The sequence below is a fragment of the Ursus maritimus genome, unplaced genomic scaffold, assembly GCF_017311325.1.
Source record: "Ursus maritimus isolate PB19 unplaced genomic scaffold, ASM1731132v1 scaffold_17, whole genome shotgun sequence".
In the NCBI taxonomy this organism is placed as follows: domain Eukaryota; kingdom Metazoa; phylum Chordata; class Mammalia; order Carnivora; family Ursidae; genus Ursus; species Ursus maritimus.
The window spans coordinates 25916088-25937980 of NW_024424119.1; the positions used below are offsets into that span (position 1 = coordinate 25916088).

General features: G+C 38.4%; 1 protein-coding gene across 1 annotated transcript in view; it reads left to right on the top strand.

Annotated features, from left to right (window-relative positions):
• Positions 1-11227, top strand: part of MELK (maternal embryonic leucine zipper kinase) — a 75724-nt gene extending 64497 nt beyond the window's left edge. Inside the window, exons 15-17 of the mRNA XM_008707829.2 lie at positions 945-1113; positions 8437-8540; positions 10694-11227. Of these exons, the coding sequence (XP_008706051.2) occupies positions 945-1113; positions 8437-8540; positions 10694-10871 (451 nt within the window). The 3' untranslated portion in view covers positions 10872-11227. The remainder of the gene's footprint in view (positions 1-944; positions 1114-8436; positions 8541-10693) is intronic.
• The last annotated feature ends 10666 nt before the right edge of the window (positions 11228-21893 follow it).

Genomic DNA, 21893 nt, shown 5'->3' on the forward strand with positions numbered 1-21893 from the left:
TTTTTTTTTTTTTTTTTTTAAGCTTTTATTTATTTATTTGACAGAGAGAGACAGCCAGCGAGAGAGGGAACACAAGCAGGGGGAGTGGGAGAAGAAGAAGCAGGCTCCCAGCGGAGGAGCCTGATGCGGGGCTCGATCCCAGAACGCTGGGATAACGCCCTCAGCCAAAGGCAGACGCTTAACAACTGCGCCACCCAGGCACCCCCCCTAGTACCCATTCTGAGGCCCATCTCTTCCTATGCTTCTGCCAGTAGAATATAGACATCCACTAACAGATAGCAGTTGCTCCAATAGTAAAGATACTAACAGGTGTTTCAAAGAAAACTCATTCTCTTGTATGGACGGTTCTGCAGTATTGGTGACCCTTCCTTGTCTTTTATAGCTATTTTTTTAAGCAGGATCCATTTTGAGGACAATTGGGAAAATTAGACTGTGAACTAAATATTAGACAATACTATGGCATTATTATTAATTTTCTTGATGTCATGTTGGTATTTTGGTAATGTAGAAAAGGTCCTTATTCATTGGCTATTTGTGCTGAAGTGTTTCAGAGTGAAGTCTCATGATCTCTTCAGGCAGGTTACTTTCAGATGGTTCAGCAAAGATGCACATGTACTTAATGTATTTACTTACCTATATACGTAGAGAAAGCAAATATGGCAAAATATTAACAACTGTTGAATCTAAGATGATATATGGGTGTTCGCTGTACTATTCATTCAACTTTTCTCTATATTGACTTTTTAAAAAAAAACTAAGGGAAAAATAGTTTTGCCAAGTGGCATTTGGCCGAGGGAGAAGTGATGACTACGTTCCAGTGGGAGATGGCTTTTGTGCTCCCTGGGCAGTGAGGTGGTCCAGCCTTGGCATGCTCAAGTGGCCTGTGAGGGCCCCAACTGGCAGGATGGCCAGCTTTACTCATGGGGTTTTGGGTTTTTTTTAAGATGTCGCTCAGTGGAACTGGATCTCAACCAAGCACATGTAGAGGATACTCCAAAGAGAAAAGGAACCAAAGTGTTTGGGAGCCTTGAAAGGGGATTGGATAAGGTTATCACTGTGCTTACTAGGAGCAAGAGGAAGGGCTCTGCCAAAGATGGCCCAAGAAGACTAAAGGTAAGTGGACTGGAATTCTTTAACATGGATTTCTGAAGCTGACTGCTAAGTGGACTTCCCCCTCCCCCAAGAGAAGTACTGAATGAATTAATTGATTATTTATTTTATTCATTTTGATGCAATGGGCTTTGAGAATGCAGAGTAAATTATATATACTTTCTCCTTTCAACTAGCAAATAACTATAATTAAAATACTCAGAGTGATTAATCACGGAGGCAACATGGAGGTGGGAAAACATGGGGCATATATGAGGAACTGAGAGCTGCCTCAAGGATGGGGACTTGAGCTTAATTATTGTATCTCTGGCATGTAGGAGAGCCCCTGACACATGGATACCTTTGTAGGCCCTCACAAAATATTTGAATGCATGGGAAGTGAATTTGAACTTTGAATGTGGTGTATGTGAAGAAAATAGTGAGTAGCAGACTGGGAAGGTAGACCAAGAGGTCCTCACAGGCCTAAGAGATTTGGACCTTATTTGATAGTCCTATTATGCTTTAAAAGGCTTAATGTGTTAGTGGTGTGGACAATATGTTCAATTTGTAAAGGAAAGGAAAAAGAAGTTATTAGTGGGTATAAAATACTTTTTACTGTCTCAGATTCTCTCAGCATTCCCTCAGACATCTAATGAATGACATGTTTGTTTGGGGAAGTAAGAGGTAAAGGTATGAATAAGACACAGCGCATATCATTGAGGATCTCGTAGAGTGGCAGTGAAGATAGGCAAGGATGTTGCTCTGGGCTGTGATAAAAACATCTTCCAAGAGGTGTGGGGCTCAGATGAGGCCAGAGAAGATGGCAGTGTTCCTATGGTTTGGAGAGTGGGTCTGTGTTTAGTTTTTGTACTGAGACTCTCATTGGGAGCAAATCTGGACAGGTTTGGGGAAGGAAAATGTTGAACTGTTGGGCAGAAGTGTGTTTCAGGGGAGAAAGTTCGTTTATGTCCTGTTTTAAAGTGGAAGAAGATAGGACTTCTCCATTAATATTTGTTGACTTGTTGAACTTGTATAATGCACTGAGAAGTTTTGCACATGACTATGTAGTAGGTATATTTTGTCCTTTTGTTCTAAGATTTCTCTAGATGGAGACAGTTATGAAATATTTCAAACCCTGATATTGGGATTAAGAAAACCATACTGTCATTTCTCTGAAAAACATTAGATAAGGAAAATTAAGGAAACATGTCTAATCATATACATTACTGAGAAGCTAAGCAGTTATCGAATACTGATGGATAATATCCTACAAGTGTTCCCCTGTGTAAATTGCTTGGAGCCTGAATGCATTTTCCAATGGGAACTGCTGTATTCATTGGCTTCCCAGGTATTCCCTAATACTTCCAAGACATAGGTTGGGAATGAGAAGACCAAGGTTCTAGCCTCAGCTTTGTACTATGTAGCTTGGATAAAAGTCATTTTATCCTTGACTGCCTCAATTTCATTAACTGTAAAAACTGGAGGTAATTTCTACCCCAGCAGCTTCTCAGAGCTGGGATGTATGGGGGAAAAAAAAAAGCCGTCTCTGTGAGGTGCGCAGGAAATGCTCTATTACATAAGGTGTTCCAGTGTTGAGTAGCATTGTTTCTATCCATATTGAGCATTTTAACCCCAATGGAGCAGAACCACAGTCCTAATTAGCACACACCTAACATTGGAAACTTGACCTAACTTTGGATCTTTAACCGTTTATAATGCTTTAAGTTTTTGCAGAACTTCAGAGCTTGCTTTAGGAAATTAGTTTCATTTTTTCCTCCCTATCTCTTATATTAAAAAATTATAAACTTACAGAAAATTTAAAAGGATGGTACAAAAAACACCTTAGGTTGTTAATATAGCAAATCATATGTAGTTAAGCCCTCTTGTAGGAAGCAATATGTAAAAATCTGAAATTTTAATAGATAAATTAGGATTAATTCTTTATTTTACAAAAGGAATCACTAAAATTGTGATTTGGAAGTGTTCTACTTATTATCGTGACAAAACCAATTTAGTTTGGTGAAACAGCCCTGGATGGGGACCCAGCAGACAGAGGATCCTGTCATTAGCTTTTATAACTTGAAGCTAGGTCCCTAAACTCCAGTCATTTAACTCACCTTCATAACGGCGTATCATCTGCACTGTTATTTATCTGGCATTTTCTTTATATTGACTCTTTAAAAAAAAACAGTTTATAGAGGTATAATTGACATAAGTAAACTGTACATATTGAAAATGCATGATTAGTATACTTTGGCATTATATAAACACCTGTGAAACTATCAGCACAATCCAGATGGCTAACTTTTTTTTTTTTTTAAGATTTTATTTATTTATTTGACAGAGAGAGAGGCAGCGGAGAAAGGGAACACAAGCAGGGGGAGTGGAAGAGGGAGAAGCAGGCTTCCCGCTGAGCAGGGAGCCTGATGCGGGGCTCGATCCCAAAACGCTGGGATCATGACCTGAGCCAAAGGCAGACACTTAATGACTGAGCCACCCAGGCGCTCTAGATGGCTAACTTTTTAAAACTTGAGTTTATTTTTATTTTTTTATTGTTTTTTTAAAGACTTACTTATTGTAGAGAGAGCACATGTGTGTGTGAGTGGGGGGAAGGGCACAGGGAGAGAGAAAGGAGAGAGAGAGAATTTTCAGTCAGACTCCCCACTGAGCCTGGAGCCTGGCCTGGGGCTCGATCTCACAACCTTGAGATCGTGACCTGAGCCAAAATCAAGAGTCTGATGCTCAACCGAGTCACCCAGGCACCCCTTAAATTTATTTTTAAAGAAACTGTATATTATTAGTTTTGCTAATTATGTTTTTCTAAATCCCAGATTGGAACAAATATATAAATACTAAAATAAAAATACAGTTGACCCATTGAACAACATGGGTTTGAACAGTGTGGGTCACTTATATGTATATTTTTTTCAACAAATACTTTAGGAAAATTTGGGGGGGTTATGACAGTTTGGAAACACCAAAAAACCACATAGCCTAGAAATATCAAAAAAATTAAGAAAAAGATGTCATGAATGCATAAGATATATGTAGATATTAGTCTATTTGATCATTTACTACCATAAGATATAAACAAATATATTATAAAAAATTAAATTTTATCAAAACTTATGCACACAAATATACTGTACATAGCACCATTCACAGTTGAAGGGTGAACAAACTTAAAGATGCAGTATTATAACAGCCTAAAATTGACTGTAATACATGCCGTACCACTGTAATAATTTTGTAGCTATCTTCTGCTGCTCTTGCGGTGAGCTTGTGTTGCGAGTATCTGCTTAAAAACACGTGTGATGTGGGGTGCCTGGGTGACTCAGTGGATTAAGTGTCCGTCTCTTGATTTTGGCTCAGGTCGTGATCTTGGGGTCCTGGGATTGAGTGCTGCATCGGGCTCTGCTCAGGGAGTCTGCTTGTCCCTCTCCCTCGGCCCCTCCCCCTGCTCGTGCTCTCTCTCTTTCTCAGATAAATAAATAAAATCTAAAAATAAAGTTAAATAAAATCCCATGAAAAACACCATGTGATGCTGATCATCTCCATGTGAGCCGTTCGTCTTTTCAGCAAGTTGCATATCACAGTAAAAAATGATCTCTCATGGTTCTTGCGTATTTTTCATCATGTTTCGTGCAATGCCATAAATCTTGAATAACACTAGGGGACCCTATGAAGTGCCACTAGAGATGCTGGAAGTGCCCCCAAGAAGCACAGAGAAGTCATGACATTACAAGAAAAAGTTGAATTGCTTGATATATACCATAGATTGAGGTCTGCAGCTACAGTCGCCCACCATTTCAAGATAAATAAATGCAGTAAAAGGACCATTGTTTGTTTGTTTGTTTGTTTTTTGAAAAAAAGAAATTCGTGAAGTCCTTGCTGCAGCTATGCCAACAGGCACAAAAACCTTGCACTTTTTGCAAAATGCTTTCCTTTTTAAATCTCATATTGAAAATGCAACTTTTATGTAGGTGCAGGATTGAAAGGCATAGAAAGGCATACCTATAAACTTTCATATGATTTGAAAAAAGATGAAGTCATATTATGACAACTTAAAGCAAAAGGTGAAGTATCTAAAGTTGGAGAATTTAATGCCAGCAAAGGATGGTTTGATAATTTTAGAAAGAGGTTTGGTTTAAAAAAGGTCAAGATCACAGGAGAAGCAACTTCTGCGGACCAAGAGGCAGTGGATACTGGTTCCCAGATGTCATTAAGAAAATCATTGAGGAAAAACGGTATCTTCCTGAACTGGTTTTTAAGGCAGACAAGAATACCCTATTCTGGGGGGGGGGAAATGCCACAAAAGACATCTATTAGTAAGGAAGAAACACAAGCACCAGCATTTAAGGCAGGGAGGGATAGGCTAGCTGTATTTTTTCATGTAATGCAGTTGGGGTTATGATCAGTGCTGCCCTTGCTTATGTAGCTGCTAACTCCTGAGTCTGGAAGGGAAAAGATGACCATCAGCTGCCAGTCTTTTGGTTGTACAAGAAGGTCTGGACAACGAGAATCCTTTTTCTGGATTGATTCCATCAGTGCTTTGTCCCTGAAGTCAAGAAGTACCTTGCCAGTAAAAGACTGCCTTTTAAAGTTCTTTTAATATTGGACAATGCTGCTGGGTCACCCAGAACCCCAAGAGTTCAACAATGAAGGTGTCAAAGTGGTCCGCTTGTCCCCAAACACAATGTCTCTAATTCAGCCTCAAGAAAAGGGGGTCATAAGGACCTTTAAGGCTCATTACCCCCAGTACTCTCTGGAAAGGATTGTCAGTGTTGTGGAAGAGAACGTCATGAAAGTCTAGAAGGATTACATCATTGAAGATGCCATTGTTGTAACAGAAAAAGTCGTGAAAGCCCTCAAGCCTGAAACAATAAATTTCTGCTGGAGAAAACTGTCCACATGTTGTGCATGACTTCACAGGATTTACGACAAAGCCGAGCAAGGAAATCATGAAAGAGTTTATGGATATGCCAAAAAAAAAAAAATAAATAAGGTGTGTGTGGGGAGGGTTTCAAGATATGGGTCTTGGAGGAATTCAGGAGCTGATAGACACCACACCAGAAGAATGAACGGAAGATAAGCTGGTGGAGATAAGTGCTTCTGAACCAGTGCTAGATAATGAGGAGGAAGATGTAGAAGAAGCAGTGCCAGAAAACAAATTGACATTGTGCAGTCTGGCAGAAGGGTTTCCATTATTCAGGACTACTTTTGATTCTTTTATGACGTGGACCCTTTTATGAAATGAGCACTGAAACTAAAGCAAACAGTAGAAGGAGGATTGGTACCGTATAGAAACATTTTTAGCAAAATGAAAAGCGTCAAGTCAGGCAGAAATTAGGATGTATTTCCATAAAGTTCCACCAAGAGTGCTTACCCCTCCTGCCTCCCCTTCTACCTCTTCCACCTCTGCCACCCCTGAGACAGCAAGACCAACCCTTCCTCTTCCTCCTCCTCCTCCGTCTCAGCCTACTCAACATGAAGATGAGGATGAAGACCTTTATGATGATCCATTTTCACTTAATGAACAGTGAACAATCATCATGTCGTACAGTTAATAAACTCCCCTATTGTGTATGTGTGTGTCTTCACGTGAACATCTAATAGCTGTACAGGAATCCTGAGACATTTTTGTGTCATCATCATTACCTAAGTATTCATCGTGTAGAGCATTGTGTTCAAGACTCACAGAAGTGGATTGTCTATCTTTACTTAGACATAAGGTGAGTGATATTTAATATAAAATTAATAATGTGTTAGTTTTCTTAGTGTTAGTTTTCTTACTGTTGTATAACTTTGCTTTCAAAGAATTATGTTACTGTATGGTATGCTTCTCTTGTGATTGGAGAAACTGCTTATCAGCCTATCATCACCAGCAGGTGTTTAAAAAAATACATAACAATGTTTCTAATACTGTATTATGATTATGACTGTATTACTGTATCCCATAAAAATTTTACAACCATTCATTAGTGTATAGGCTAAGCTACTGTGAAGCAATCATATTGATTACACTAAGCTACCATGCAGCTCTCCTATTGCTGCTGCTTTTTATCAATGCGTGAATCACTATACCTGTAAATAAATATAACTTTCTTTTTCACATTATCTTTTCCTTTTGGTATCTAGTGTTAGTAATACATATAATATCTATAGTGTTTTGTGTCATGTAAGACTATTGGTGCAGGTAGTAACAGACAGGTGATAAATGATTCATCTTATAAACTGTAAACTTACAGTATTGATAAATATAGTACAGTACTATAAATGTATTTTCTCTTCCTTATTATTTTCTTTATAACATTTTCTTTTCTTTTTTTTTTTTTAAGATTTTATTTATTTATTTTGACAGAGAGAGAGACAGCCAGCGAGAGAGGGAACACAAGCAGGGGGAGTGGGAGAGGAAGAAGCAGGCTCCCAGTGGAGCAGGAAGACCGATGCGGGGCTCGATCCCATGACCCTGGGATCACGCCTTGGCCAAAGGCAGACGCTTAACAACTGAGCCACCCAGGCACCCCTTAATAACATTTTCTTTTCTCTAGCTTACTTTATTGCCTGGGTGACTCAGTCGGTTAAGTGTCCAACTCTTTATTTCAGCTCAGGTCATGATTTCAGGGGTTGTGAGATTGAGCCCTATGTCAGGCTGAGCATGGAGCCAGCCTGGGATTCTCTCCGTCCCTCTCCCTCTACCCCTTCTCCCCCCAGACCTCTGCTCACACGCCCTATCTCTTTCTAAAAAACAAAAACAAAACAAAATAACAACAACAAAAAAATACATATACAGAACACGTGTTAATTGACTTATGATATCTGTAAGGCTTTCGGTCAGCAGTAGACTATTAAGTTTTGGGGGAGTCCAAAGTTATATGTGGATTTTTTACTTCGTAGAGGGTCAGTGCCCCTAACCCCTGCATTGTTCAAGGGTCAGCTTATATATACCAACCACATTTCCTAGGGCATTTGTTTCATTTCCCACAGTTTACATTTTAGGACTATTAATATCTCCAGCATAGCATGGGAAGGGAGAAACAAGTAAAGCTCAAACAGACATGTTAATTAATATTTATGTATTTCTTTAAAAAGATTGGTAGGAGAGGAGGACGAAAGGTTAAAAAGGATGATATGGATGTAGTTACTAGTGAACATGATTTCTCCAAGCTCTTCAATGCCATCTTACTTCAGCTTACCCAGAGTTGGTTGTAAATTGTTTCCGTATTTTTCTGGAAATGTTTCCCTTTGAACTGGTACTGTAATGAGTTTGGGATCTCTCAATTAGGTAGGATGGTCTTTGTGTTGACGTAAAGATTTACTTCTTACCTCTTCTTTTTCTTTTTTAAGCTTCACTATAATGTGACTACAACCAGATTAGTGAATCCAGATCAACTCTTGAATGAAATAATGTCTATTCTTCCAAAGAAGCACGTTGACTTTATACAAAAGGGGTAAGAAGCATACTTAGGGGCTTTTGCATTTATTGCTTGATGTCTTTTGAACTTTGAGAAGACATGTGTTGATTCTTCTCTTCTCTTTTAAAAACATATTTCTCCCACCTCATTTTCATCAAAGAAGCTTTTATACTAGTGTAATTGTTCATAATTTAGTCTCGTTGGTATTATGTGAGCTAGCACCTTATTGTCACCACTTTCAAAGTTAGACTTTTCAAAATAGGAAAAAATCTGAACTTCTTCCAGCTTTCTTTTCAGTCCTCTATTTTCCTCTGATGTTCTGCTTTTCAATAATATTTATAAACTGTAATCTAAATTTATGAGATACCTCAAACCAATTAAGGATTTATGCAGAACCCTTTCCTTTATGACTTGCTGTTGGGCAGGACTGGGTTTTCAGCACTTTATTAAATTATTTCACCTGAACTGTTCCCGACTGTTGAGTGAGCTGCCAGCAAAGCCTCCGTGGCTGTGATCTCATGGTCTGAATAGCCACACCTCTTCTCATCACCTAAGATGTTCATATTTCTAAGCATTTTCACTATGTCTCTTTAAAATTTCATCATTGAGGCAGATAAAAAGAGCCACTAATAGATATAACAAAATATTTAACTAGGATATTCAATGTAGAGTAAGATTTTAAGAAACAATCTTTTGCAAAAATAATTTTATTTTTCATTATCTCTGAATGTTGGCAAACATTCCGTACTTGAACCCTGGCTTTCCTCTTTAGGCGTCATCAGCACACATATAACTCAGCTCTGGCCTGTTCTTCACGCTTGGGCTTTGGTGATGGTTCCAGAACCTCTAGCCAAATCTATATCAGAAAGCTTTCAATCATCTTTCCTTCAGCATATGATCTCTCTTTCTGATCACCAACTAGCTGTTAACCAATAATTTATTCTTCTAACTTCCTGATCAACTGCAAAGTTTCTGCCTTGATCCTTTTTTTTCCTTTTTAACTTTTCTGTTTGTTTTTAAGTACTTTGTGAAAAAGCAGAGCAATAAAATTTAAGTTTTTTAGTGGTGTGATGTTACTAATCTCGGGTATATTCCATTATGATCTTTTCCAAGCCAGAAGAACTGGTTTTTCTCTTCCATAGACTGAATTGCTCTATACTTCATCTTCCCATCAGGCACCTTAACTATAGGGTACTCCTCTTGGCATTTCTGATAATGACTGCTCAGTTTTAAGAGATCAGGACCCCAAACACAGATCTAAATTAGTAAGAAAAAGGATGGTATTTTGTGAAACCTTGTAACAGATTCAAGTATTTTCTCTACACTTCCGTGGAACACTGCCTAATCCTCTGCCCCTAAATATTTAGGGAAATGAAATTTAAAATCGATTCTATTGTTTATTATTTATTGGAGATTAGTAAGACATCTAAAATATCATGCAAACTAATTAAAAAATTGATTTACATGAATCAATTTATCTAACTTTGCAGGAACATATCTATTTCTTAAGATGTGTTTAAGGCTTCATTTGGCTTGGGCCCTTCCATCATCAGAGTTGTTATATTGCAGTTATAGTTATATTCACCACGTGTTTCAGCCATGGGAATATACCATCTCCATGGGCTTTCTGTTACAACTCTGCCATAAAGTGTAACCATCATAACCTCTTATCACTATTAGAAAAACCACAAAAACATACGCCCTTCTGACAGATTGGTAGCTTCAGCTTTATTTATATGAAAGACAGAATTTTCTGATGAGGTACACACAAAAAATATTCTTAATCTTCCCTGCAATTTTCTTTGTTGTGAACATTGTGGAAATGACCTAATGTTCACAGATTACACTGTTGAAGGAGATGCATAACGAAGGCCAGAAGATTTCTTGAGCATGAATGGCATGAGTAGCTATAAAAGAAGGCCTTTTCTTTGGACAAGGGACAATTCTGATAAAACCTTTCATCTTTATTCTTTCTTAAGATCCTCGTTCAGCTTCTGGAAAAACACCAGTCATGCTCCATGACTAAGGTATAGCTAAGTCATTTGGAAACTATAAGCAGTAATAGATTGCTTAATGTGAAATAATGGTTCATTTTCTCCACTGGCCTCCTAGAGGCTTAGAAATCTCTTATATTATACAGAATATTCATGGTGCTCCTACTAACTGGTTTCTTATCTTGTTTTTCATAGCTATACACTGAAGTGTCAAACACAGTCAGATTTTGGTAAAGTGACAATGCAGTTTGAACTAGAAGTGTGCCAGCTTCAAAAACCCGATGTGGTGGGTATCAGGAGGCAGCGGCTTAAGGGTGATGCCTGGGTTTACAAGAGATTAGTGGAAGACATCCTGTCTAGCTGCAAGGTATAATTGTTGGGTGGGTCGCCCTCCGCCCGCCCCCGCCCTCTGCATGAATATGGGTGTGAGACAGCCTATGTGGACACCCGTGTGATTGGTTTGATTTTTAAAGTTCTTTGGAACTACAGACTTCTTTCTAAAGAGCTGTCTTAAGGACCAATATCTTATTGTTTTTAAACAAAAGATATTTTGCTGATGAATCTAAGGCGTGCCCATCTGTCATTATCTAATACTGTCTTTTTTAATCATGTGGTTTTGTAAATTAATAACTGTTGACTTTCCTAGATTCACTTCCATATGTGAAAGTAAGCTCTTAACTATGTCTCCTTTTAAATGTGTAATTTCTTTCTGAAATAAAACCATTTGTGAATATAGCAGGCTTCTCCTCTTCTTTGTATTTGATTTTGATCCAAATAAAACCTCAAATGGCTTCCTGACTATTAAGTAGAGACTATTTGGAGATGTTTTATCTGTTATCAAATATGCCTTGGGCAGAAAAACAGATAAGAATTCATTTGCATAATTTTTTCCTGTCTCTGATTTAAGTAGGATTTATTGAGATCGTTAACTAAGTCACAGCTGTGGTTACCAGAGTTAAACAACACATTTAATATGTTGAATAAAAGACTATTGACTTCAGTAAGTGTGTTCGGTCAACAATGATAAGTATCTGAACTATGAACCCCCATGAAATGTTACTTTATGGTAATTTTCCTTAAGTCTCAGTGTTGGCCCCAAATTTGTATTTTTATTTCATTTTATTGGTCTCTAAAGGCTAGCACTCAAGTTTTATTTGTATGGATTTTACCAATTAAACTAGTTGGAGAAAAATAGCACTACTTCTAGTCAGAAGTGGGAGTATTTTGTCACTCATTTATTCGTAAACATTTACTAAGTGCTTACAAACATTAGGTTCAGGGCCTGAAGATGATACTGTCTAATAAACTCAGGGAGCTCAGACTCGATTAGGGGCAGATGCACGAAGTAGTATTTATAGTATAGAAGGGATCACCAACTTTGTCTGGAGGAGTAAGGGATGATTTCTTGGAGGAAACAGTATTTGTTCTTAAAGGATATATAGGTGTTCATCAGAAAGAGAAGAGGGAATATGACATTCTTGGCAGAAGAAGAGTATGTGCAAAGGCGTGGAATTATGAAATAGCATGCCTTGTTTAGGGTGGAGGCAGAAGATGGTGCAAGGGGGAAATAGCCGGAGATGAGGGCTAAACATTTAGCTGGAAATAAGTGACGGAAGAACTGGAAGGGACTCGAATGGTCCACTAAACTGTTTTGGCAAAGGGAAGCTGTCAAGGGGTTTTAAATTTTTTAGAAGAGCTTACTGAACTATAATTCACATACCATAAAATTCACCTCTTTAAAGTGTATAATTCAGTAGGCTTTATTATATTCACATTTGTGCAACTCTCACCACAATCTAATTTTAGAACATTTTCATCACCTCAGAGAGAAACTGCATCCAACAGTGGTCACTCCCCATTCCCCCACCTCACAGCCTCCAGCTCCCACTAATCTACTTCCTGTGTCTGGATCTGAGTGTTCTGGACATTTCATGTGCATGGTCTCATATAATATGTGGCCTGTTGGGTCCGGTTTCTTTCACTTAACATAATGTTTTCGAGATTCATTATGTTATAGCATGTGTCGGCACTTCATTCCATGTTCTAGCTGAATAATATTCCATTGTATGTATGTATCACATTTTATTTATCCATTTATCAGATGATAGATATTTGGGTTGTTTACACTTCTTGGTTATTATGAATAACATTGCTATGAACATTTGTGTACAGATCTTTGTGTGGACATGTTTTCAGTTCTCTTATGTTTGTATATACCTTGGAGTGGAATTGCTGAGTCATTTAACATTTTGAGGAACTGACAAACTGCTTACTGATTTTACGATCCCACCAGTGATTTATGAGGGTTCTAATATTTCTACATTTTCTATAACATTTGTTATTGTCTGTCTTTTTTATTTTAGCTCTGTGAAGTGGTATCTCATTATGGTTTTGATTTGCTTTTCCCTAATGACTAATAATGTTGAGCATCTTTTCATGTGCTTATTGGTCATACATCTTTTTGGAGAAATATCTGTTCAGACCCTTTGCCCATATTGAGTTGGGTTTTTTGTCTTTTTATTGTTGAGTTGGCAGGAATTCTATAGTTATAGCTAGAAGTCCCTTACCAAATATATGATGTCCAAATATTTTCTCGAATTCTCTGGGTCGTCTTTTTACTTTCTTGATGGTGTCTTTTGAAAGACTAAAGTTTTAAATTTTCTAAAGTCCAATCTGGCTATATTTATAAAACATAAGAGAAGAATCACTCTGGTATTCCTGTGGCAGATGGCATGGTCTGGAACAAAAACTGTTGACCATGAACCACAGTAAGAAGTCCATTTTACTTTGGGATGCATCACACATAAATATAAAACACTGCTTAGCCTTACTATAAATATGATACTATTTTCTATTCTCTTTTCTTTTGTAAACATCTAGTCTGACAATTGCAGTCTTTACATTGGAGTTTTTAGTATATTTACTTTAAAAATTAAAAATTTCGAATATCTTTTTTGGGGATTAATTCGGCCTAGAAATGCTATTATTGGCTCTACTACCCATCAGACTGGATCAAGTAAAAATAGATACCCTGACTGCTATTTAGGCTAAAGCTTGCTTTTCTTTAAGGAAAATAAATGTTAATGGTTGCCATAGCATCTAAAATCTATCACTTAGCTCTAATTTTATGGAGCCATTTGGAAAATTAAAGAGGTATAGTTGTGAGTTGAGTGAATGAGGCTGGGTTACTTCCTAAGAGGCAAATATGGTTTAGATTGTTGACACTAAACTAAATCTGTATAGTTTTAAGTTGGCTTCCCTTTCCATTGTGCAGCCACCCCTGGACTTCTTGGGAGGGTGTGTGTGAATTTTATGTCCAGAGGAAGGCAGTGTGAAGAAGTGATGAAGGATCTTGGTGAAGAATGGTTGAAGGAATCGAGAGTTTGGAACCTGGAGATTACTTAGGGCGTTAACCCTCAAATACCTGAAGGTCTATTGTGAGGGGAAAATAGGAGATTTCTTTTATTGATAGTTGCAGGCAAAGAAAGTCCATGAGAAGTTGGAAGTAGAGGTCATATCTTATTCATCTTTGTGTTCCTAGCATTTAGTAATGCCTGGAATACAGCAGGGACTCAGTATATATTTATAAAGTTGAACTATATTGAAGTTAAGCTCACAATCAAGAGCTTTCAGAAAAACTCCAAGCTACCTGACAAGAGAGGGCACTTAGGAATATAGTGGTTTCCCTGTCATTGGAGGTGTTCAGACATGTTGGACAGCCATTCATAGGAAAGGTCATAGAAGGGATTTAAGTACTGAACTGAAACCAATAGTCCTAAAGCTCCTATCTGCCATAATATCTATGGTCCAGTAACAGTGTGGAAAATAATGAATCAATTGTTTGGATCTTGGGAGTAGAGTGACTGAAGAAGTTTTGGCAGCAGCATTTTAGATAATTTTGAATATTTTCCATATTGGGGATGATAGAATGGTGAGTGAGTTGCAGGAGCAATAAAAGATTGTGTTTGTTGGCTGTGATAGGGAGAAGGAAAGTAATGATCATAGTAACTACCTAGTATTGAACCCCCACTATGTGCCAGACACTACACTGGATGATTTATATTGGGCATCAGCAAACTGTGGCCTCTGGGCCACACTAGAGCCTCTTTTGGTAATTTTATTAGAACACAGCTGTGCTCATATTATCTAGGACTGTTTTTGTGTTAGAGTGGCAGAGTTGAGTAAATTTGACAGAGACTGTATGACCTGCAAAGCATAAAGTATTTATTATTATAAAGTTACTATCATAAAGTATTTATGGAAAAAGTTTGCTGACCCCGGATTTAAATAAATGTTTTCAAATCATATACATATTAGCTCATTTTGTCTTTACAGTAACTCTGCAAGGTTGGTGGTATCCCTTTTTACAGAGGAGAAACCCGAGTATCAGAGAGGCAAAGTAATAACTCTCTCAAGGTCATAAAACTTGTAAGTGTATTGGATTTGAATCAGGCATGACAGGCTCCAAAGTGCATGTTCTTTCCTATACTAGAAATAGGTGTAATACCTCGCTCCTGAAATTGTTCCATATAGAAAAGCATGATTATATATTATACTTATCAAAACATTGCTTTTTTAAAAGCAGCAGTCTTACACAAACTGGTTAAGATGTAGGAAAACTTCACTAATTCAGACCTTATTACAGTGTAATTTACTTCAATTGAGTTTGTTATGTGATTCTTAGTGAAAGTAAGAAATTCAAAGTGTCTTCCTCTTCATAAGAGAATATGGTCTACTAAGGAAATAAGAATTAAAGGACTTTCAGCTTCTTGGTTTCACAGTGATTTTGTACATTTTAAAGAACTTATTTTTATGACTATGATTATTATGTAATATAGGCCTATAGAATTATATATTTAAAAGCCTTTCTGTAGGCAGTGGGTTAGGATCCATTTCCTTGTTTTTCTAATTCCTGGAGGCTGCCCACATTTCTCAGCTCATGGCCCTCTTCCTCTCATCTTCACACAAATTTGAGTCCTTTTCACATAATATTACACTTTCCACAGTCATATTTCCCTCTGACTCTGAACTCTTCTCCCTACCTCTTCCACTTTTAAAGACTGTAATGATTACACTGGGCCCAGTCATGTCATGCAGGGGTATTTCCCTGTCTTATGATTAGCTGTTTGGCAACTTTAATTCCGTTTGTAAGCTTAATTCTCCTTTGACATGTAACATATCATATTCATAGATTCCAGCAATTAGGATGTGATATCTGTGATGTGGGGGCAATTCTTCTGCCCATCACAATGGTCAACTGATTTTTGACAAAGATACCAGGACATTTCATTGGGGGAAAGAATATAGTCTTTTCAACAAATGGTGTTGAGGGGTGCCTGGCTAGCTCAGTCGGTAAAGCATACGACTCTTGATCTTAGAGTTGTGAGTTTGAGCCCCACATTGATTGTGGAGATTTCTTAAAATCTTAAAAAAACAAAAACAAATGGCGTTCAGATAATTGGATGTCTACATTGCAAAAAATGAAGTTGGATCCTTTCCTCACACCATATAAAAAATTAACTTAAAATGGATCAGAACCATAGGGCACCTGGGTGGCTCAGTCAGTTAAGCATCTGCCTTTGGCTCAGGTCATGATCCCAGGGTCCTGGGATTGAGCCCCACATTGGGCCCCCTGCTCAGCAGAGTCTGCTTCTCCCTCTCCTCTGACTTCTCCCCCCTGCTCATGCTCTGTCTCTGCCTCTCACTCTCTCTGTAAAATAAATGAATAAAAAAATAAAAAAAATGGATCAGAACCTAAATATAAAAGCTAAAATGATAAAAATTCATTTAAAAAAAGTGTGGGTGTAAATGCAATCTTGGATTAGATAATGGTTACTTAGACATGACATGAAAAGCACAAGCAACAAGTGGAAAAATAGATACATTGGACTTCACCAAAGTTAAACACTTTTGTGCTTCAGAGGACACCATCAAAAAAATGAAAAGACAACCTACAAAATGGAAGAAAATATTTGCTAAATACATCTGGTAAATGACTTGTATCCAAAATATAAAAGAATTGTTAAAACTCAATCAGAAGAAAACAACACAATTTAAAAAATTGGCAAAAGATCTGAATACATACTTCACTAATGACTTGTATCCAAAATATAAAAGAATTCTTAAAACTCAACCAGAAGAAAACAACGCAATTTTAAAAATTGGCAAAAGATCTGAATACATACTTCACTTCCAGATGGCAAATACATCTATGACAGGATGCTCAACATCATTTGTCATAAGAAAATTTCAAATTAAAACAAGATATCACTACACACCTATTAGAATGGCTAAAGTCCAAGAAACTGACAACGCCAAATGGTGACAAGGATGTGGAACAACAGGAACTCTTACTCATTGCTGGTAGAAATGCAAAATAGCACATCCACTTTGGATGACAGTTTCATAGTTTCTTACAAAGCCAAACATAATCTCACTATATAATTCAATAACTGTGTTCCTAGGTCTTTGCCCAATGGATTTGAAAACTTAGGTCCACACAGAAACTTACGTGTGCATGTTTATTCATAATTGCCAAAAATTGGAAGCAACAAAAATATTCTTCAATATGTGAAGGGATAAACAAACTGTGGTACATCCAAACAATTGAATATTTTTCAACAATAAAAAGAAATGAGCTAGCAAGCCATGAGAAGACCTGGAGGAACATTAACTGCATACTACTAAGTGAAAGAAGCCAGTCTGAAGAGACTACCCACTGTATGATCATAATTCTATGGCATTCTGGAAGGGGTAAAACTAAAGAGATGTTGAAAAAATCAGTGGTTGCCAGTGGGATGGGAAGGAGTGTTGAATAAGTGGAGCACGGGAATTTTTAGGATGGTAAAACTATTCTGTATGATACAGTAATGGTGGGTACATAATATTCTGCATTTGTGAAAGCCTATAGAACTTTACAGCACAAAGCGTAAACTCTAGTTGTCAATCCGTTCAGCCAGTGATAGCAAAGTACCACAGACTGGGTGGCTTAAATAGCACTTATTTCTCACAGTTCTGGAGGCTGAGAACTCCCCAGGATCAAGGTACTGGCAGATGCCTGCTTCCTGGTTCAGGCAGCTGTCTTCTCACCGTGACTTAACATGGTGGAAGAAGTGAGAGAGCTCTCGGGTCTCTTTTGTTAAGGGCATAAATCCCATTGATGAGGGCTCCATTCCTCCTCCTGATCACCCCACAAAGCCTCACCTCCTTTGGTGATTAGGTTTCACACAAGCCATCACATTGGAGATTAGGTTTCAACATATGAATTGGGGATGGGGGGGTAGACACAAACATTCAGTCTGCGGTATTATTGTACGTGAATTGAATCATTTAAGAGGTTGGGATATCTCAGGAAGGAATGAATACCGAGACAAGAGACACTAGCTATTTAAAAAATGGATGAAATAACCTCACTGAAGGGGGTGGGGGAAAAGTTGCTGACCTGAGAAACTTTGGAAATAAAGAGTGTGTAAGACTCAAGACTACAGGAACCACAGGTAAGCATTGTACTCCAGATAATAAAATTGTTTCCCACGAGAGGGCAAGTTAACAATTCTGGTACTTGTATACTGGAATTGAAGTAAATGGTAAATTGAAGTAAATGGATGGTAGGTGGTGGAAGCTAGATTTCTAACTGTTGAAGTAGGAATTTGCAGATAGGGGAAGGAGGCTAGAATGATCCATGTCCATGTTGTGATGGACTAGGGAAGGAAACATCAGTAAGAACTCATTTACCTTTTTTTTTTTTTTTTTTAAAGAGCGGGAGAGTGGAGGAGGGGCAGAGGGAGAAGGAGAGAGAGAGAATCTTAAGCAGAATACATGCTCAGCACAGAGCCCTGTGTGGGGCTCAATCTTACAGCCCTGAGATCATGACCTGAGCTGAAATCAAGAATTAGAACCTTTGAATGAGTTCCCAGAGCTCATTTACCTTAATATAGATACAGATGGTTACATACAGAAATGGTTATAGATATGTATATATACATATACAACTTAGTATCAGCACATGTGTTTCTTTGTTTTGTCAGCTGATAAGTTCTGAAAGACACCCTGGTAGCAACAAGTGACCTAGTGCCCAGATCTTATTTCTGATACCATTACCATTCTCCAATAAAAGGAGCCAGGACTTCTTGGAGAAACAGCTGATTCTATCTAGGACTGGGGCAGGAAATATTCAAGATGAGTCTGAAACATAATACTAGAGAGTAAGGAAGTGCTAACAACAGCAACACTCACATTGATGGGAATATGTCATCAAGTGGAGAGAACTTGGAGTTTTGGGCAGACTTTTAAATTTAAGATGTTTGAAACGGCAGTTATTGTAAAAGCTCTGTTATGTCTGAGCAGAGACACTGGGCACTTGCTTGGCTTTTGAAAGCTTCAGGTTCTCAGCTGTTAAACAAAAAACTGCCCTCTTCAGGGGCAGTTGTAAGAATTGTCAGAACATATGTGCACTCATGATCCAGGGTCTGTCCAAAGTCAGCCCAGAAGATGAGCTTCCCGGTATCCTTTTAACTGGACTCTATGTGGAGTGGTCTTGTCAAGACACAAATCTGATATGTATGCCCAGTCCTTCCACTACTAAACCTAATGCCCCCAAATGATTAGCCAGTTGATGCAAGGCCATTTGTTGAATATGTGTTCATTCTTAACTTTTAACTTCATTCAGTTACTCAGTCAACATTTGTTGAATTTGAACTTAATGTTGGTACTAGGCGAGATATGGGAAAGAATACATGTATTTTCCTGCTATCAGGGTGCTTAGGGTCTCAATGAGAAATCTGTTGGGCAGCAACAAGATACATTGAAGTTCACACATGGGGTTTGGGGGGTCACCTTTCCACATGATCCTCTAAGCCAACTTTCCAAGAGGCAACTGTTTCTCATAGCATTTGTGAAGAAGACTCTCGGGTATGACCTCTTATTCCTACTTTAAGGCATTGTGAAGACTTCTCTAAGACCAGCTATAGCTTTTTGTATCACTATCCTCAAGACTGTGAACTTGAGCAGAAAGAGTGCTGGATTCTGGGATTCAGGCCTTTGGACTCCTGAGCTGATTCTGTGTATGACCCTGGGGAAGTTACTGGCCACCTCTGGATTTGTTTCTGTAAACATGACACACACATGCAAACATATACAAACCTCTTTTAGGGTCTCTCCTAGATGATAGCACAAATGACATTGAGGTTTGATGTGTAATTAGGAGTGATGGTTTCAAGTTTTGGCTAAGATAAGTAGCTCCAAAAGAGTAGCTACAAAGACCTCACCATGTGGTATAAGTATATACCCAAAATACAACACTCCTTACAAAGGACACTCTGGACTGGACAACACATTTCCTCTGTATTTAGGTGTTCATTCTGCTGATCTGCTGATCTGCTTGGTGTTCTGAATTCCCAGTCTGGTTTATACACTCTGAGAAGCCTCAGGCATTCACTTGTTGGAGAGAAATAACTTGCACAGAAAAATATTTAGAATTATCGAGCACAGAGTTATAGAGCAGAAAGATTTAATTCCAAGGGAGACTTTCAATGAAGTTCAGTGGTTAATGGAAATTTCTTGCATTTGTCCTAAAAGACCTAAACCACCTAGAAGGCCAGGGTGTACTCGGAGGTGAGAGTGATACACTGATATTTTAGTGTCAGAGGTGCAAAAAAAAAAAAAAAAAAAAAGACCTTTGGGGAAGGGGATACCTCTCAGGATTTACTATTTTTATTTTTGTATTTTAATGTATTTTTAATGTTAAATTTGATTGTGTTTTGGGCTAGATATTAGAATGAGGAAATATTGATTTATACAATTTCAGAGCTGAAAAGGGCCCTTGAGATAAAAGACTACTGCCCTTCTCTCCACCCCACCCTGTCCCTGCCATGTCCTTAGCTGAGAGGAGGATCTTTTTTTAGAGAGAGAGATGGAAAGAAATCATAGGGGACAAGTCCAGGGTGACAAGATCCACCGTCCATCATGGCTCCTGACCACGAACAGTTGGAGCCTTTCTCTTTACTCTGTGGTTTTTTTTTTTTTAATTAACCTTTTTTCATTTTTCCTACTTTAGAATTTCACATTATAGTCCTTTGTTCATTCTCCTCTTTTCTCTCGATAATGAAAATGGATATAATATGAACTTAAACTCACTTGCCCTGGGTCATTGCCAGTGCTTAATAAAAGTGTATTAGTATTTGTAGTAATGATAATAACCCACAGATAATGATGTCGCTAAAGACCAAAGGGTCCCCTTGCATGAGAAGCCCCCCCCTTCCAGTCTCCTAGCTTTGCTGGATTTAACGGAGACCTTGACTGCTTCAGATAGTCATTGTCCCTTTTAAATTATCAAGGTTTCATGGAGACAAGCATTCTTCACTTAAGGGTTTTCCAGACTGTCTGATGTGCTGGGCTCTGGATAACCTTGTTCCTATGTCATCATATGTCATGCTGCCTCTCAGAAATTGTTCCCTGATGTTTGCAAAAATGAACTACTTAAAGGAAAACTAGAAGAAATTCCCTTTGTTCACTTACACACACACACACACACACACACACACACACACACTTACTTCACTATCAGAAATGGTTACACCTGGATAAGTGAGTCAGGGTCATGAGGAGATTTGAAGCTGTGTGATGTGAGGAATGGCAGGAGGAGATGAAACTTTACAGAGATGAGACTGAGGAGAATATGTGACAGGCATCTTCACAAATCTGAAGATATGTGGAAGAGGGATTTGATCTTTTCTGGGTGGACCTATCGGGTATAAGGAAGACCAAATACATGGGTATAATAAACTGGATTTGGTTTGATGCAAGGTAGGCCTATTTAGCTGTCTAAAAAGGAAACATGCTTGCTCAGGAAGTGGCCAATCCCCTATCCCTGGAGTGCTCCAGCAGCAGCAGGGGAGTCCCCCAACTGGGACTATTGAGGAGGGGTTGTAAAGATTAGTTGATGTCTGGCATGAATCACATGAGGCTCCTTTCTAACCTCAAGGGGCAATAATTCTATGAGGTTCTTGATATGAGAATCCTTGATCCCATTTCTACATTGTAGGATGGGAGTCCCAGGGGTTTCTTGATAGAAAGCTCAAGTCTAGGATCTGGCTTTAGGAAGGAGGAAATGGCCTTTTCCAATGGCCCCATGTCTCCCCTGGCCCCAGGGTTATATGAGTGGCTCTAAGCCCCAGGCAAACTGCAGCCATTGTCAACTACACATCTGAGGAATGGGTGAAGGAACTGGAGACAGGAGAGGAAACAATAAGTCATCAAAGTTAGGAGAGGAGGCCTTTGAAGGAGGCATAGACAGCAGTCCTGTAGGCTGCTGAGAGGACAAGGAGGCTCGGGAATGAGAGGGGGCATAGGATCTGTCAAGCAGGAATACAAAAGTGTGGGGGCAGAAGCTTGACCC